This window comes from Taurulus bubalis, assembly GCF_910589615.1.
Source record: "Taurulus bubalis genome assembly, chromosome: 13".
Lineage (NCBI taxonomy): Eukaryota > Metazoa > Chordata > Actinopteri > Perciformes > Cottidae > Taurulus > Taurulus bubalis.
Genome location: NC_136601.1, coordinates 7,203,981 through 7,223,980, shown reverse-complemented (window position 1 = coordinate 7,223,980; position 20,000 = coordinate 7,203,981). Strand labels below are relative to the sequence as shown.

At 39.0% G+C, this 20,000-nt stretch overlaps 2 protein-coding genes across 2 annotated transcripts in view; both read right to left on the bottom strand.

Annotated features, from left to right (window-relative positions):
• The window catches only part of fam13b (family with sequence similarity 13 member B), a 65,896-nt gene extending 56,433 nt beyond the window's left edge, over positions 1 to 9,463 (bottom strand). The window contains 1 exon segment of the mRNA XM_079228272.1: positions 9,385 to 9,463. The gene's annotated coding sequence lies outside the window, so the exon portion shown is untranslated.
• A 2,961-nt stretch (positions 9,464 to 12,424) lies between these two features.
• cxcl14 (chemokine (C-X-C motif) ligand 14) overlaps positions 12,425 to 20,000 on the bottom strand; it is a 9,522-nt gene continuing 1,946 nt past the window's right edge. The window contains exons 3-4 of the mRNA XM_079228687.1: positions 15,466 to 15,579; positions 12,425 to 14,450 (exon numbers count right to left, since the gene is read on the bottom strand). Coding sequence (XP_079084813.1) covers positions 14,435 to 14,450; positions 15,466 to 15,579 — 130 coding nt within the window. The 3' untranslated portion in view covers positions 12,425 to 14,434. The remainder of the gene's footprint in view (positions 14,451 to 15,465; positions 15,580 to 20,000) is intronic.

Genomic DNA, 20,000 nt, shown 5'->3' with positions numbered 1-20,000 from the left:
TACTTTAGTACACGGAACGTTATTTCCTGTATCTTTATCTGTTTTTGTCTGTGTCTTACGGCCACGAGACACAGACACACTCAACCCTTTTTCACATCTTCCATATGCATGTATATTGTAGATTAATCTGCTTTATTCTCAGACATCAGCCTTATTCATGTACTGAAGCTCTGGCTGCCCACGTTTACACTATTTTTTGGGAATCGTGAATTACTAAATAATTTGCTCTGGAGAAAACGTGGTACAAGGAAAAACGACGGGTATTATCCATGTAATCTGCTTAAAAATCTAAAAAAGGTTATTTAATTGAAAACAAACGGCAGCTTTCAGCCCAAATGAGCCATGCCCTATTAAATTCTGAATAATCCTGTTTAGTCAGAACCATGGGAACCCTGGGGGCAGGTGCAAGACGATGGTAATTTGAATAAAAGTGGCGTGGCATGAGTCTGAATTCAAGAATCTCTTCCAATTAATTTCAAAGCATGCTGGTACATAATTTAACACGTTACCGCTCTTAACCTGAGATAATCCACCTCTCTGTCTGTCTGTCTGTTACCCGTCTACCTGCATATCTGTTAGTTTACTTAGACAAAGGAGCAGTTGTGCACACACAACCATTTTTAAATCTCCCGGAAGTTTTCACCGATGCCGAACGCTTTGACCTTAAACGTCTTCCTCATGCAAACATCCGTCTCAACAGAACAACAAGCTACATGTGTGAAACACAAACGTCCTTTTTGCTGCTTCTTTTATGATGCACCAACCGGGGTTGGCTCTGCACACTACCCGTCTATTTCGCTCGGTCAGTTTACACACCTGCGACGCTGCTCTCCGTCAGCAGCAGCGCAACTGTATGTAAACACAGTGATTTGAGGAAACCATTGAAACACATTCACACAGTCCCTACAGCTACTTATTATTTTATCATTTCAGTAATATTTATGCCTCAGTGGTATTAATCCTGCAATTTGAGGTCAGGTTAGGTTCAAGGAATCAAGCTACTAATTATTAATTTGAGTGCACGATTTAAAGTTTTACTTTTGATACCCTGAAGGCTGTGTAGGGTATAGTGTGGGTCAACATTTGCATAGAGTTCAAATGGCGGTTATGTGTCTTACAGGCATATACCAGCAGGTCAAACCAGGCCGGGGGGCGTGGATGCAGATGGATGAAAGGAGAAATAAAAAGAGGAGGCGGCGGCGGCGTTATTGGAGAATAAAAGAGCATCAGAATGAGAATGGCAGAGGAAGATTAGCAGATAGAAAGCAGCGGGGAGAAAGGATACGACGGGGGAACAAAGAAAAAAGAAAAAAAGAGTATGTGAGGTAAAGAGAGCCAGAGCAGGGGTAATAAAATAGAGGCAGTAAAGCAAGCGTTTGCCCTTGAGTCCGTAGCAGTAGCAGCAGCAGCTCGCTGTCCTAGCCTAGTTTAACTGCTCCTCCCAGCCCTGTCAGTGATAAATTAATAAGCACATGTCTTCGGGGGACACAGGCTTTTTCAGGCCTTGTTATCTCTTACTCTGAACTAAACAAGCAGAATCTTCCCGATACTTATTTTGAAGATGTAGGGAATGTCAAACTAAAATAATGATACCTTTTAGAGACTTATTTTTATACCATACTATTTAATGAACTGTGCGTTTGAATTTTATTCAACTGGACTTTCCTTGAAGAAGATCTAATGAATATGCCTGCCAGAGGGGATGAAGAGAGCTGAAGCTTGTTCCAAATATTTGATGTAGGGCTGAATTTTTTGTGTGTTGATTGACAGAAAAATCCTCATTTTTAAAAATGATGATGATGATAAATCAGTAATTATCTTCTTCCTCTTCTTTTTTCATGCAAAAATATCAAACGTTTTCGGTTTCCTGGTTCTCAAAAAGTGAAGATTTGCTGCTTCTCTTCATTTTCTAAGACAGTAAATTGAAGACGTCTGGCTTTTGGACGTGTTCAAACGATGAAAAGCAATCTGAAGATTTTAATTTACTGCTTGTTTTTTCAGTGTTTTCTGATATCTTATAGATAAACAATGAACTTAATTATCAAGAAAACAAACTGCAACAGACTCCTTGATAATCAAAATACATTTGGTTGCGTAGGAGTCTGTATAATTTTGAACCTATACTATATTCATGACCCAAAAAAAGATGCCTACACTCTCATCAGCAACATCTCACTTCCGGTGCAACCACAGCCTTCTGCAGCTAGTGGTTAATTGCCCCTGTGCACTTCCGCTGCTGAACAGCATTTGCGGAAGGAGGCGGAGGAGGTTTCTCTGATCTGGTGATCTACTGGTCTCAAGCCTGCTTTGCTCAACAACTCCAGGTTATCGTAGATTTGTGTCACTCTCATAGAAATCCGGACATGGCCTGCAAGTGCTCTAAAAGGAGAAGCAGTCAAATAGGAGCCATTATTTGCTGGCCTGCGGGGCCGTGACACTGCAGAACGCTTCCACGCCCACAGTGGAAACAAGTGCCGCTCTGTGTTGGAAACTGTGGAAGTGGAGCATTTTATTCGAGACAGTTGCATGAAGTTTGCTTGGCTGCCATCTGGGTGACCAGTCATATGTGCGTGCGTGTGCGTGTGTGTGTGTGATTATTGATTTATTGAGTCGTCAAAAAACAAACCTTTTCTCTGATTACCAAAAAGAAAAGCTTTAGATCCCAATTGCTCCTTACATAAACCCCGTATAAAATAAATGTGTGTGAATGTTTGCATATCTGCATATTTGCCAAAGAGCTTGAACCTGTTGTCTTTGTTGGACGGCCACATCACTACCAATGTTGATGTGCAGCATGACAGAACACAAGATATAAAAAGGACTTTTAAAAATGCATTACATATGTTCAGTGAAGTTTCTCTCTTGAACCTTTTTTAAGTTAAAGACATTTTGTATTTATAGGACTTACTGCTATGCGGTAAAGGAATTTCCATGTCGTATTATTGCCTTTATTTTGCTAATTACTTTAAGTTTTGCTCCACCCTTGTGTTGCAACAGAACTGTTTTTTCATTTTCAACACTCTGGGATCACACTGAATGTTTTGAATGCATTATCTGTGCATAAATTAGGAAACTGTTATCAATGAAACCCCCTGTATCCTTTCCATCCTCAATGTCATATCTCATTTTACAACATTTATATCTTTTGTGATTATGTCTATTTTCTGGGAAATTGTTGGAGAAACAGTTAATGTACTACCACTCATTAAATTTCATCTCTGCAAAAAATCATATACAAATCCAAATAAATCCAACAATAAAGTGATAGTTTAAAATGACTTGCAACATTGCCCACAACATTGGTCTAATAAAAGCTGAGATGTTAAAAGGAACAGCTGCCACAGTATTAACAGTACTGCAAAATCTCATATCATAAAATCACCCAATCCTATAAAGGTATTATTAAAAAAAGGATACACTGGCGCATTGTTTTTGAGCAGATCAAATTTTTGCCCAGATTATTTTTGCTATTTCTTGCTACGGCTCTGTAATGTTTCCATCACTGAGGTTTACAACACAGAACCACAGCTCACAGCTTTAGCAGAGCCGAGTCACTGGGCCCAGCCTCATCTGAGAAAATGACATTGAGCTTTATTGATTTTGTATTGATCTATATCACCTCTCTCCCGCTGTCTCAGTGATTAAAATGTCCAGACCGCTGCTCACTGAAATACCCGTATGCCTCAGCCTTTGCTGCATTAAAAAAACATACAACGTAGAGGACAGCTCTAAGAAAGCAGCGACGGTGCAATGAGGAAGTGAGACCACTGTGAAACAATGAGGAAATCCCGAGTCTTTGCTCTATTATACTAGAGATTGAATGAGACTCAATTAAAACAGAACAAATAGCTTAAACAGGATAGTGCTAGTCTTGTCGTATCCATTTGTGCCTGTGTGTAAACAATAGATCCAAACACCAGCTGTGAGAGTACGCTGACGAACGAGCTGACAGAAGAGCTTCCAAACAGCGACCAAGCAGACTGAAAGTGCAGCAGTAACCGGTTAAATGTTTGTTCTTGACTTCTTTTTTTTTTTTTTTTTAAACAATGTTTTGCTCATTTCCATATTTTGGTTCAGAGATTTTTTTTCATGTACCTGATTTTTACGACAAAGATTATAAGTCTTTAGTCCATACATGACAGTTTTATAGGCCAATGGAGGGAGGTGGAGCTGTGTTCATTCAGAACGAGGACAGATTAGCAAGCAAGAGATCAATAAATCTGATTTGCTGTTCAATCTCTGGTCTGTGGCCAAGAGTCAAAAGCTTACTTTTCACTTGCACCATAAACTATAAAAGCTCCAGAAGATATCCGAGTTGGGGTCATGTGATGAACAGACATACAGCAGATTTGTTTTTCTTGTGGAGGATGCCCTAGTTAGATCTTCTCTCCCTTCTCTCACTCACTACAGGATAAAACTGGGAACAAAAGACACAAAATACATGAGCAAACCTACATTTTTAGAGTTCGGGGAATTCACAATCAGAAACAAGCATGCAAACAGAAGCTGTGATTTCAAAAGACAAATCTTTCCATTTAACTGCTGACGTTTGTGGTGAGGATAATAATGTGCTTAATTTATCTAGAGCAGTGATTGCTTCCAACCTGCCACACTGTTGCCCCTGCATTGTGTTCTGTGTACTATGAAAAAAAAGAGGAAGAAAGCACAGTGATTCGACAAGTCCACGACGGGACTTCCCAACTGATGACTCGAAGCATCGACTTCTAGGGGAGCGCCCCGGGACTGAAGCTACCTAAAGGCTCCAGAGCCTTGTTGGCTGCTTCTGATCACGGGGTCTGCTGCCAGAAAGCAGACTTTTGATACTTTACTCTTCAACTCAAGCCAAGCAGCTCGGTACTGCCAAGTCCAAGCCAGGAAAGCTCTCTGGCTCTATGACTCTGAGGTAGAGGTCGAATTAATCTATTAGCTGGTGTATTTTCAGAGCATCAGTCTACTTAACAAGATGAGCACGGCTCACTCGGTATCTAGACAGTGATATCGGTCTTGTCGGTAGATTGACCCAAATTAGGCATTTGTTATTGCTTGGAGGTCGGAAATCTATTAAATAGAACTTTGAATGAATGAAAGATCAGATTTTTTAAATAGTAATAATAATCTTCACACATCTCTCAGTGAGAGTATTGTTAAGTCATTAATGAATTAACAGGACATTCGTCAATTACAATTTGGTAATAATATTCATCTTAAACGCAAAATATTTAAAGATGTGTTTACACTAAAAAGTTAATTCAATAAACGGTTCGTCATCCAAAAACAACCTATAAAAGGTGTCACTTTTTAGCTTCGGTACACTGTGATTGTGTATTTTACATGTAATACATGAAGACCGATGTGCAAAGAGATATTTTGGTCTTGGAAATTTCTAATCACACTTCAGTTTTAAAATATCTTCAAAGGGAAAACAACAGACGTAATCTAATGCAAAAGTCCACCAACTAGGGTAGGGAATGGCGCCTTTACAGATATAGCCTATGACGGTTTGTTGTTCTGTATTTCCAGTCATGTGTCCTCCATCACAACGCAATCTCTCTTTTTGCTTGACACATTCAGCAGATGCTGGACAGTTAGAACATTGCCCTTAAACCAGATTACTTTAACCCAACCAGCCGCTCAGCAGAGTTCCTCCATCTGCCTCAAGCGGACGCCTTCTGCTTCTCAAGCCTTTGTTTGGTACGGTATACAGTTTAAAACATCACAATTATACGGCAAATTTCAAGAATGATAAAGATGATGCGCTTCTATCTGATATCTACAGCTACATTTTGAGCTTGTCTCACTAAATCCTCTGCCATTACCTTTACGACGTCCTTCTGGCAAAGAGGAGATTAGATTAATTAAAAAACAATTTATGGATAAAATAAGCAGATGGTGATGTCTGTTTTGGGTAATCAAATTAATTTAATACCTAACAAATTGAGGAATTTCCTGTTATAAATGCTGGGGGGCAAAATGGAAGTGAACATGTCAGCGTGTCACATCAATTCTTTTCTACATTTCTGCAGCACAGCAAAGTATACATCAACCAAACATCTTTTAGTCTACCTTTGTCTTAATATGTTTCAATGAACATGCATCTGACTGCCGGATTACACTATTTTTTAAGTATAGTTTCAATCCGGGGTCTGACAGTAAAATGCTCTTGCAGGGCTGATATTCGTGGGGAAAGATTACAACACATGAATAAAAGATTTGTTTGACTGTAGAAGCCTTTGTTATTTCAGTTGCCTAATGGACTCACTCCATTTACACAATCTTTGGGCCAGGTCAGTGCCACACTGCTGGAAACTGCCTTTGGCCCATTCCACCTAAATGCACACCAGAATACAATGCTCCAAGGCTCCTTGCTCGGTAATGAGATATTTCTTTTCCTTTATCATCGTATTTCTATCTAATTCCACTGCTTTGACTGCTCCTTGAAACCCCTGTCGCCCTATTATTGTGTTCGTTGTATCTTATTCTGCGAAAGAGCAACAGTTAAATTGCTGATTCATAAAAGCTCATTATATTGGACACAATAGAAAGTGGCATTATGAAACATATTTTCATGCAGGTGTGAACACACGCAGACAGATCAAATCTGGTGAATTTCTGGCGGTGCGGGTGAAGCTTTAAAGAGGGATTTGGATCACATTTGGTTTAGCTTGGCCCCCGTCCACAGAGTCTGTAACAACTACTCAATGACCTGGCAACAAAAATCCCACACTGCAGGCAGCTGTGTGGTTATGACACTGCTTTGACTGTTGTGTGTATGTGTGTGCGTGTTTTCCTTCCATATAAAAACTATGGGTCGTCTTACGTACACAGTCTTATCTCACACGGCAGGAGGCTGGAGAGTTTTGACACCGTTGGTATGTGCATACGTGAGGTCCATCACATAAAAGCTTACAGGTTCAGCCGAGGTACACTTAATGAGAATAAATACTAATCATAGCACAGAAAGAGAGTGAGAGAGACATTGGTTTAATACACCTTGCTAAATCTTAAATGGTTAGTTAGTCGATAAGTCAATGTAATCAATGTTCGTCTTTTCATTCATTCTTCCAGCAAAAATGCTAAACAGTTACTCCTCAAATGTGAGGACTTTCTGCTTTTCTTTGTTACTCGGAAGTAAACTGAACATCATTAGAGGTTGATTGTTTCATCTCGCATGAAACAAACAACTTGAATATGACGTTCTAATTGAATATCCCAGATATTTTAAAATACCTCGGCCGTTATGGGGTTCGTGCCTCAGACATCAAGACGCCCCCATTTAACTGTCACAATAATAAAACAAATCTCTATTTGCAGCCCGACACGAGCTAAAACTAATGCAGTTTCATCCCACAGTCCTACAGTATATTCTACCTTTATTAACTTTATGCTAGTGGTGCTGCTGAATACAGAATAACCCTGAGGAGATGTTCCAAATATCGAATCTCATAGATATATTGAGGACACAATCTCAGAATAGCACAATTCAACAGCAAACAACTAACTTTAACCTCACAAAAGTGACCATGAAGTTGAATCAACACCTCTTCACCAACTAAAACTGAACACTATGACCTTCACGACGGTAGGATTTACTGCAGGACTGTCGTCTCAGAATGCATTAGTTTAACGGAGTGTATTAAACCATCAATCCAGCGTTTATTACAGCAGCTGACTCGACAACAGTTCGGCTAAGGTTTTTCCAACATCAGCATCACTGTAAAGTTGACCTTTAGTCCAGCCTTTAGACATATCTGCTATCTCTTACACAATAATCCAGTGTTTTTCTAACAGGTTAAACTTTACTGAGATATAGGACAGGTTTTGCATCAGCGCCTCAGATAAAAAAAACATTGCTCGAGTGTATTCCGCAAATTAGCTGCAGTCAGGAGCCGGAAAAAAACATGAAGATTAAAGAGACCATTCTTCACAATGAGCATGTTTACTTTTTAATACAGAGTATAATTCCTCTTCTACGTCTTTATAATAAGTATATAAAGTGTTTCACCCCTGACTATACATACACTACATGAGTAAATTGTTAACGCGTAATGTCACACAGATGCATTATTTAATAAGCATAGTGCAGAAGCATCACAAGCTGCTGGGGCACTCAAATCCTACCAGGGCAGCTATTTATAGTACATTAATAACTTCCTCTGTCAGTCTTAATTGCAGTTTTCCCATGCTTGCATTTACTTAAACTCTTGTTTACAAGGACGGCTTTGGTTGTTCTTATTCTTCCTACCCCTTCATACAACTTTAAATCATTGTGTGTTTAAATCAGTTCGTCACATGCAATATAAATATACTGTAATCATCATCATCATCATCATTAGGATGTATTGTTGACTGCGAATCCAGATTAAATGGTTAATCGTTTAGTCTATAAAATGTTAATAAATAGGGCAAATTAATGTAATAATTTCCACAAACGTCTGCATGCATGTGAGCATGCACAATAATGTAAGTGTGCAGCGAGTACGTTTGTAATGCATACTCGTGCCTATAGTCCACCATATGGAGTCCTACCTCAGGGGCCGGTGATGCGATTATGCAACGTGCAAAGGATTTTCAGAGAGCCCAGAAATAAAAGTCAGATCCCCCAAAAAGACATCGCTGAATGAATCATTACACATACAAAGCCCATTCCCCAGGAAACCGGCTCAGACAAAACAGATTAATGGCAAACGCTGAGCCACAAAACACCAGAACATTCCTGCACAGACAGCTTAATATAACCGAGCTGCAGGGCATCGACGTGAATCATGAAGATGAAGCTTTCCAGAAAAGAGTCTGAGCAGAAAACGAAACTACTGGCTGCAGTTTCGAAAGGAACCAGAACTTTAGAGAACCGAAACAACAACAGGACGGATGTTTTCTGAACACGGTTGTGTTCAATAACCGTTAAAAAAAAAACAAAAAAAACAGGTACTCTGAAGTACATCTCACATTCTTGATGCAGAAGCACAAACACAAATATTACAGTATATAATATGAAGTAGCTGCACAACAAAACAATACATAAAAACAAGACGCATTATTCGGCTCCGTTTGTGGCGCTCATGAACCCTCAATGTAATATTTTGTTTCCAGTTTTTCCTCTTTCTGGCTCCACAGATGTGATGGAGCTGCCGCTAGCCGTTAGCTCCCGATGAACACAAACGGAGGAGCAGCAAAACGGTTTAACAACCGCCGCACGCCTCACCGTTCGCTTCTAAATAAAGACACAACGGCGACAGACGTATACTCATAAACTGCATTTAAACCCTTCGTATTAAAAACAGATGACACGAAGCGGCGGGACACAGTTAGCTTCAGCGGGCTAGCAGCTAGCCGCCGAGATGCTGAGTGAACGTTAGCTCGGCGAGCTAACGGTCGAAGCCTTACCAGGTTAAAACAAACTGCAACGAGGAGCAAAGACGCATCAATTTCCGGAATGGTCTCTGGAGCCGATGTTCGGAGAGGCGGCGACTTCGACGGAATCAGAGCAGACGGAGCAGAAATGTCGTCGGGAACATTGCAAAGACACTCGCCATTGATGTGGTTCCTGTTTTTTGTGCTCGGACTGGCTCGGATACCCGTTTGCAGGTCGTTGCTTAGCGAGTCTCTCTCTCTCACACTCACACTCACACTCACACACACTCACACTCACACACATACACACCCTCAAGGGATGGACCTGCCAAATACTGACCCCGCCTCTCTCACACTGAACACAGCGGGAGACAGCTGCCAAATACTGACCCCGCCTAGCGGACAGCTAACTTCTCACATACCAACAGAGACAACATTTTTATTTTTTAATGTGTATCTCTATTGGAGTTTAACCAACTCAGTATCTGCGTCAGAAATGATGTAGAGTGTAACTAAGTAAGTATATGTAGGCTACTTAAGTAAAAAATGTGAAGTACTGCTTTTTTTTTTTTTTTTTTTTTTTTTACTTCTACTACAATACACTTCAGAGGCAAAATATTGTACTTTTTACTTTACCACTACATTACATCAGTGACTTTGTGCAATAATACAAAATATATTTAACACACATGATGATGTATAATTATGGTTAAGATAAGACCCCTTGCTGAAATTCATAACTTACCAGGCAGTATTGTAAAAAGTATAAATTATAGAAGAGAATAAATAAATAGCCTCCAATGTTTAATGTCTGCAACATTAAATTGATGTACACATGAATGCATCAATATTTATAATCTGTAATCTATAATACATTATTCTGAAATGGGCCATTCTGCATAATGTACTTTTTGTACTTTTACTAAAGTAAGGCTTTGAATGCATGCCTTTTACTTGTAACAGAGTATTTGTACACTGTGGTGTTGCTACTTTTCTCTTCAGTAAAAGATCTGCATACTTCTACCACCTCTGCTTGTGCGCATTTAGTTTTGACTGCTTACAAAGTACACCACTCTTGTAGTCCTACAGGTAAACAGCAGGGGTTAACACTCACTTACAATGTATCAATGACTGCGACCTTTGAGAACCACAGGCTCTGGTTTATGGACCCCTTAGCCCCCGGGACCCCGGGGCCCCAGTAGGCCCGTTCGGTTATCCACCCATGCACCAAATAGGAAAACACATTTAGTAGTAAAACACAGGACCTCCATGTTCCGCCTGATCACCACATCAGGAAGTAAAATAAATCACAAGTCCTCACCTCCACACAGCTGGTCAATCACTGAGTGTAGTCAAAATGTCAGATCAGCAGGTTTCAAAATTGTTGGACTCAGCCAAGGTGTGGAGGCGTGGAGGCGGAGGAGCAATTCAGAAGCTATTTGAGTGAAATGACACCTTTACGCCGACTCTCACAGATGACGTGGATTAACGCCTGCAAGGGTTCAGTACTCAGAGCTGGGGGGGTATGAACTGGGCTTCAACTACATTGTGCAAAACAACAGAAAATCCTCGGGAAGAAGGGGAAACATGCTGAGGTCAGAGAGCAGAGTGGGCAGCTGTCTCAGGACCCCAGGGGCCCCTGAACCTTCCTGGTTTACGGTCGGTTCGTGTTGTGTTCTGAATTACAGAAGAGTCTACTACAAAGACAATCTTCTCAACAAAACTGCTGTCAACTACAGACAGCAATGGTCTTTGACAGACAACCAAAGATTGAATACTTGAGAAAGGTGAACCAGGTGGCGGACCAGATTTTCAAGATGGCGGCCGAGAGAAGAAGTGGGTTTATGTGGATCTGGATGCACAAGAAGACAAAGTGTAACAGCGAGCGAGGCTGGTTGTTCAGCTCAGGTTGGACATCAGACACTCTTCCTGTTCCTCCCCCACTACACCTCCCCTTCATCCCTCCACAACCTCAAAATCAATTCAATAAAAATCAATAAACAATCAAATAAAAGATTGCCTGTTTGAGTAAAAGCTTTACTGCATAAACAACAATTGTTTGACATTATGGTGGCTATAAAGTAGAAGTAGAGCCATCTGTTTTAGTTTAACACCATGCATGATCTTCCAAATTGTATTGTAAATGGTTCATTAATAAATACTCTGCATTAAAAACCATGTGACCGTCATCATCGACAGGCTTATGATTATTGTTAATATTCACATTATTTACTGGTAATTATTTATTTAATTATTTAATTATTATTATTTATTTAGTCATTAAATTATTTACAAACAGTTGTAAACTACTTAAACATGTTGTCTTTCTGAATGTGAATCACTGGTGTTGAATACATGAAGCTCACTGCACAGAGGAAAATATTGTGCATTATGTTATACTATATAGTGTATATTGTACCTATTTTTTGTTAATAACTAACATTGTTTATGTAATCAACAGCCTTTACACTACCCAAAAGCATACAGTGACACGTTATGTCAGTAACCACACTCTGTCAGATTTACATTTAGTTAATCGGAAATTTAAAATACTGCTATAAACTATTATTTTTCTCCATCCTCCATGTGAAACCACTGTCATGTTTCCACCTGTCAATGACAAAGACATGTGATAAGTGTGCAGTCTTTTAAATAAAGTTAAAAATGTATAATTATCATCCACCAAACCACCATTTTATTTGATTAAACCACTTTATAAACAGCTCCCCAGGAAATTGTAATAGTGACATTTTTGCCTATATTACATCAATATACACATGTTAATTTCTTTCTTTCTGTATATACAAGTATGCGCACTATGTGTCCAAACCCCAGTCACTGAAATGTAAAACTATCCCTATGTTGTTTACTCTTAACATCTGTTACATTACTGTCTCCTGCTCTTCGCCTAATAAACATCAGTTGGTATGTAGCGCCCCCTGGTGGACTGCTCATCTCACAGCACTTCAGTTTGAAAGCGCTCCGTCTTCCTTCCTCTTTACCTGCAACAGCATCGCTTCTCCTTTGTTTCAGTTTTCTATTAAAGTCCAGTCAATCAAACTCAAACACGAGCTGCTCTATAGACACTTTATTGCTGTGTTTATTGTTTTACACTCAATGGAATGTTTGACTGTGTGTTTAGGGGGCCGGTCCAAACCCTCACCCTCCAAATATCTGTTAGCGAACCATTTAAATAGCAAAAAAACAACTATAATGCAGTAATACAATATACACAATGCTATAAAGTCTTAAGGTGAATTCATTCTCACTAACATATAGGCTATAATGGTCCATTTACAAAATGCTTTTTTATATATATTGATATATACGATATAAAACAAGAGCAATGCACATTCTTCAAAAAGGTAAAGTAAACATAATGTTTTTTTGTATATATGCAGATATAGTTGTGTGTAAATTCTGTTTGGAGGAAACAAAACAACAACCAACAGTCATTATTACCAAGTGTATCCACAGCATATAGAATACTATTACAGTTATTGTTCAAGAGATCTACAGGAGGAGAGATATGATCATGAAAGAGCAGAGTATCATCACCTAAAAATAATGACAAGTATGATAATATTCTGTACTTTTGTTATTGTCAATAAATCCCATGATGAAAGAAAAATTAAAACCAACAATGAATCCATCCTACTCACAAGTATTGTTTGTATCCGAGGCCTGATCAAGCTTATTTCTCCAAAGTTGTCCAAAAACACATCAATGAGCCTCACCGTTGCACCGCTTGAAGACACCATCTGTTGCCACGGTTGTTGGAGCACCCAATGTGTATTCATACGCAGCTAAAAATAGTCGCCAACAATTACCCCTCTTACTCCCATTTGAGTGACGTTTGCTAAAAACTGTTTTATAAGGTTACCTAACCTTTAAAAAAATGTTTCGCATTTATTCCTGGCTTGTTTTTATAAATGTACGTCTTCAATAGGAACGAATGGGACACAGACATTTGTTGATTTGGAATATTTCCATGGAATATATGTTGACATTAACACAATACCAGAATACCACCAGCCTTATCTCTTCAGGATGCTATAATACGCAGCTCAATACAGCGGTCATGTTGGCAGTTTGTATGAGATATTGCTTCATTACACATTTATTTCAAGATGGAACTAAACAACTTTTCAACCAGTGAAAGTACATAAACGATAGTCCTTTGTTGCTTTCGTAGTGTATTTTTAATGAACCTTTGTTTCTTTCGTAGTGTATTTTTAATGAACCTTTGTTTCTTTCGTAGTGTATTTTTAATGAACTCCAATTGTTCAAAATCCACTGTATGCAGCGACGGCACAAATTAACTATTTGTTTTCTTTATTATCTATTGAAACTACACTTTGCCAGTTAATTAGATAATATTTTACAAAATTGATGCTGCAGAGTAGTTGTTGTTTGACACACATGACATGGACATGGTAGACACATACAGTGGTAGAGCTCCTCTATCTGACTGAATAGCATTTAACCTCCATATTAAATGTAAACGCACGCCGACTCTTTACCAATCCAGAGAATCAGATTAATTGAGGAGCTTTATCGCTACATTTTGACTACAACCTCTTGAACGCCGGTGACCAGCTCCTAAATGTGGGCATTGTACAAATATCTTAACTGAAAACAGAGTAGGGAAAAAACTGAAACACTCACACTGTATATATATATGTATATATCTTTTTTTTTTCTTCTTTTTTTTGTTGAATGGAAAGTTTGCTGTTTCTTCAGAATGACACATTCTTTACTTTGAAAGAAGCCTAAAAGCAGAAGAGAAGTCCCTTTAAGTAACAACTGCTCGTCCACTATATGACAACTACAACTACAGTTGCAAAGACTGGAGCGGTGAGTGACTGTGACTAAAACGAGCCCACCAGCTTTTATATATGTATATATATATATATATAAACGAACTAAAGATGCTCGACAGATCACAGGCAGAAGAGAGAAGAAATACAGATTGATTGCAGATCACATCTTGTACTTCGCAAAAAACAGTCCTGGTGGTATTGTCGTCTTTTTTTCGTTCTTTTTATGTTGTTGTCTCACTTGATCCACACGTGCAGAGGTTTTAGGCTTCATACACCCTGAGGAAGGAACAAAAAAAGAGTTAATTTCTTTGTGATTTCCTTGTGGACATAAGTGGAAGGACATCGGTTTGATCACCCTGTAACCCACAGACTCCCTCTGCAAACACTCTGTTGTATGTTTGTTTAGGGTCTGTGGCTGACCCTGACCTCTCAACGTCCCCGTGGTGGAGGGCAAATGAGAGGAGAAAATTCAACAAAACAAATCAATAAAGCGCCACAGAGTAGCCATAGGGCAAGGTCTAGGCAGGGCTGTGTGGCTGGCAGAGCAGAAAGAGTTATGGGAATCTAATAGGAGAGAATCCGACGCTAACATGGATTATAGGCCTTTTAGTGTTGTGTCTTAATAAATGTGTCTCATCAGATAAACTCAGTTGAAACCCGTTGTGAACATTGGCATGTTTTTAAATTGATACAGTTGTCTTGTTGTGTGCATCCAGTTGTCTTGGAGCTAGATTAACATTCATTTTGAGTTTGAGTTTCTTGTCATCTGATGAATGTAAATCCAATATTGAACTCTCCCTTTAGCGCTGTTTTTGGTCTCTACTGACCCCTGAGAGAAATATTGATGATAATTGTTCCATTATTTCCACAAAAACAAAACAAAAAGACACCATAAAGCTCTAGGGAGCTGCAGGGAACAGCACAGTTGTGTGATAACGGTTACATAACATTTGATCCATTGTAAATATTGACTATAGCTGCTTTTAATGATAACTATTGTCTTCATAGTCGTTTGTAGCATGATTAGGTAATTTTGCAAACTGCATGCAGACTAGAGCCAACTAGAACAGCCACAAAAATATTTATGAGAATATATATAAATAATGACACTCATTGACTCTTTAGTCTTCAGCTTCTGAAGTTTTAAATGTTTTCTCTGGGCTTAGCCTTTAAGAAAATGCATCTTAACCCCTCAGCTACAAAGACAATCAACATAACTAAACTATAGGGTGCAAGATGAGAATATTAGGAATTAAAACACTAGTAAAACAAACGATTATATGATTATTACCTGTGCTTGTCCTTCCAGATGCGGAACCATTTGACCAGATTCTTGGTGCTCTGAAGTTTGGGATGAAGACAATACTCCTGCCCTTTGAACCGAACCACGTTCTCCATTGTCACACTGGAGAACGAGCAAACAAGAAAAAAGTAAAATGATCTAATGTTATTAACAAAATATAAGAATACAAATTCATTTGTAATTTTATGCACGCCAATGAAAGTTAAATTGAAAAGTGTAGGGTTCAGAAAGTACAGAAATAACATGATAATAAACACTAATGCTCTCCAAATAACAAGACAGCAGGCCGAACTTTCCATATGTTCACTAATAACACCATGGCATTTCCATATATTCACTTATAACACCATGGAATTTCCATATATTCACTAATAACACCATGGTATTTCCATATATTCACTTATAACACCATGGTATTTCCATATATTCACTTATAACACCATGGCATTTCCATATATTCACTAATAACACCATGGTATTTCCATATATTCACTAATAACACCATGGCATTTCCATATATTCATTAATAACACCATGGTATTTCCATATATTCACTAATAACACCATGGCATTTCCATATATTCATTAATAACACCATGGTATTTCCATATATTCACTAATAACACCATGGTATTTCCATATATTCACTAATAACACCATGGCATTTCCATATATTCACTAATAACACCATGGCATTTCCATATATTCACTTATAACACCATGGCATTTCCATATATTCACTAATAACACCATGGCATTTCCATATATTCATTAATAACACCATGGCATTTCCATATATTCACTTATAACACAATGGTACCACAAATTGCTAGTGTAGAGTGATTTCAAGATTATTTTTTTAGATAATAAGTAATATATATTTTACATTTCGACACCAATAATTTGGCTCCAAACTAGTTTAATTAGGGTGCACAATACGTTTGGAGAAATAGATCTTCAATAGTGTGAGAGGAGGATGAGATCCACAGGAGCCAAGTTAAAGTGAATGTTTTTTACAAAGTTACAAAGGAGCTGAGTGGGGTATGTTTTTAAAAGGATCTGAAAGGCAGTGCGAGTTGTTTGAATAGAACCTGGTCACTTTGTCGCACATTTGACATGTTTTTGCCCCAAATTTTAACCTGCATTCAAAAACAATCACGCGGTTCAAAAGATCTGCTTGTCCCGGGCGGCCCGTAACTTGGCAATGGAGGAATATTATGGAGTTTGCCACAAAAAAATGTGACATGGCGGCTCATTGAATCTATTGGTCTCTCTGTAACCCTCCTCTTAAGACGACGGTGGAGACAGTCTGCCTGCATGTGGCACATTCAGGCCAAACAAGGGAGATGTGGGAAAAACACCCAGCATGCCATGGGGCCTCTCCATCCAGTGACACACTCAAAGGCTCAGCCAAACCATGAATGCTAAATAAGTTGACTGGGAGAGAAAAGACTTGATTCTCAATAAAAAAAAAAAAAGCTGCATTCAGTGGTTCTAAGGATTTAGGTTAAAGAGTTTTGCATCTATTTTCCTGCTCATTCAGTTGCCACTTTGTTTGGCCCCTGAGAGGCAGCTGTACACACTTTGTTCTGGAGGAACTGAGCTCTGAGTGTGTGTTTGACAGAGACCAGATTAAAGTGCCTTTGTCCGCGTGCATGCCAATGGACTCATATCTTCAGGCCCGTACTGATAAACGCACCCTGAACGGTTTGTTTGCGGCTGCTCAGTGGAGGTGAAAAAAAAAAAAAAAAACTGATTACTGTGTTACTTTGAGCTTCAGTTCCTCCTCATTATCATTCACCTGGGCAGCCGAAGAGCAGCCACTGGCTCTAATGTGGTGAGCGAAATGTTTCATAAGCACAGGGGGAGGAAGGAAAGGCTCTGAGCGAGTTATGCAAAGAATATGGTAGGGGAGTGAACTTCAGCTAATTATTTCCATATTCCGTTACTTTATTCTGCTACTTCACTACATTGAAAGAGGAAATATTGTACTTTTCTCTCTAATTCAACTCATTTCACCTCAACAAGTTACTTATGATTAACAATTTCTAACATGTTGATGAACCAGAATCAGCTAAACTAGTCCTAAAAAGATAATATGACTCTAAAATGTGTTGTTCTACAAACTTTTAATACATTTCGCTGATAATACTTGTGTACTTTTACTTCTTTAACATTTTTAAGCGTTCATGTAGTGTGGCATCATTACTTTTAGAGAAAGGCAGCAAAAGACAAGCTGGTGAAGAGAGACAAAGTTCACCAATGAGATAAATAATGAGTGATAGGAATGAAAAGAGGGTGAAGTAGAAGAAAAAAAAACTCTGAATGGAAATGAGAAGGGGAGAGAGAAGGGAGAGAAAGAAAAGAAATGAGGAGAGAACAGGGTCACTTTGTGGCTCAGGGCTTGTGTGTGTGTGTGTGATCAGGAGTGGTAGCCCAGAATGCCAAACCGAGCGCCGTAAGCCAAACGGCCACAACAAAGGCCAGAGGGGGGACTCTGCTCATTCCCCTCTTTCTCTCCTTGTTTCTGGGGCTTTCCGGAGCCCGCTGAGGCTCATTTTTCATTGGGCACCGGCTGCTGGTGGCCCCCATCTCATGCTAATAGAGCAGCCTTAAATAACGGCTCTGCGGCGGGTAACGCACACTCACACAGAAACAGATCTGGGAGCAGAAGTTGACCAATTCTAGCACTTGTAGTGTGTTTTGTTTGCATTCCCCCACACGCTCGATCAACTCAACTTGATGTCTGGCTGCGTCGTCTTTGAAAACACAAGCTTATTTCTTTTTTCTTTTCCTTTAATATCATTTTAGGCACAAACATACTGTACACACAGCAAAACGTGACAACTTTAATCCTGTTTCTGTGTATTATTCTCAGAATCAAAATCAGAAAACGTTTATTTGCCAGGAATGTTTACACAAACGAGGATTCTTTCTAGGCGGAAGGTGCATACATTATGACTTATAATTCAACCTTTTTAATCAACCTATGTCACTTTATTGTTAGGTTGCTTTAATAATAGTTACCCATTATAGAGCATCAACTTTGAAAACTACTTGGTCCAACAACTGATTTGTTCAAATTATCTTTATGATTGATAAAAGGTCAAACGATTATGAAAAATGCACATAAAATGTCATATATTTCAATTTCTTGTTTTGTACGGCCTGAAATCCACCATCCAAAAATAGTTAATCTAAAATGCTTTAAAGCTGGAAACTAGTAGGAAAGTAGCTCAAACCAGCAAACTGTAAAGCATTTTGTTTACTTGATATCTAACTTAAATGATAAATACGTCACTAAAATAGTTGCAGAATATTTTTCTATCCATTAACTAAGAGAGTAATCGTTTGGGGTCCATGTAATATGATTAATCTAACTTTCATGGGTAAATATTCTTAAATTAAAGGGTTTAAATGTCACCAGTGTTCAGTCAAAACATCTTGATCTCTTTCTTATAGAGAAATTAAATTGACTAACATTCATCACCTGGATACTTATGTAAACCTTGTAATCCATCATATGCCTCGATGCCTTATGCCTATGAAATGTATTGACTTGTATATTTGTCCCTAAAAGAAACAGATTCGTGCCATATGTCCCCATGATCAGCTTTTCACAGTGTTCTCTGTGTAAAATTGCAATCTGCCAGCAGGTGGCAGCACAGTTTGTGCCTTGAACACAACACAGACTCTGGGGAGGCTGACATAACATCTCCATCTGCTGTCCCTGCATGTCGCTTTGACATTAAAACTTCAAATGAATTACACACGGAAATCACGGCTCACATTTCTGGCCACGTATGAAACTTCATCCCCGGGAGTCGACCGGAGATCATAGTAAAAATAATATACGGCATACTGTAGGTTATATACAATGTTAAAGTGAATTCATTCAAAGTTGTTCTCTCCTCTGGAAGTAGAGGCCTAGTTATCATGCTGCATTCCAGCAAACTCAAAGTGTACGTGACACAGCGGGTCGGGATGCAATAATGCACCAAGAAAGTAAAACCTCTGAGAGGTTTCGAAACTGTGTGATAATTGTGTGGAGACTTTGTTATAGATTGCCATGTAGAAAGTTCTGGAAAGTTGTGTCGCTTTCCTCCCCACTTTTCCAAGGAATAAACAACTCTTGGCTCCTGACTTTCAAGGGTGCCATTAAATCATCAGTTCATCATCACACTGTAAATCTTCCAAAGTGCTTGAAGCAAAGACGACAGAATGTTTTGATTATTACTGCCAACTATTTTTTATGGTCAAGGCGAAGTCACGGCTGTGGAGTTTATCTTGCGTGTCAAGCAGGTTCAAATACTGGTTTGGTATGACGTGTATAGCATGCCGGCACAGGTAGAGAGGAAAAACACAACAGAGAAACAGATATATGAAGAGAGATGGGAGGGGAAAGGTCAAGGGGTCAAGGAAAAGACTGCAGGAGAGGAAGAGGGGCAAAGGAAAGGCCAGAGATGGATACCGAGATACTGAGCAGAAAGAAAGAAAGAAAGAAAGAAGAAAGAGAGACTGAA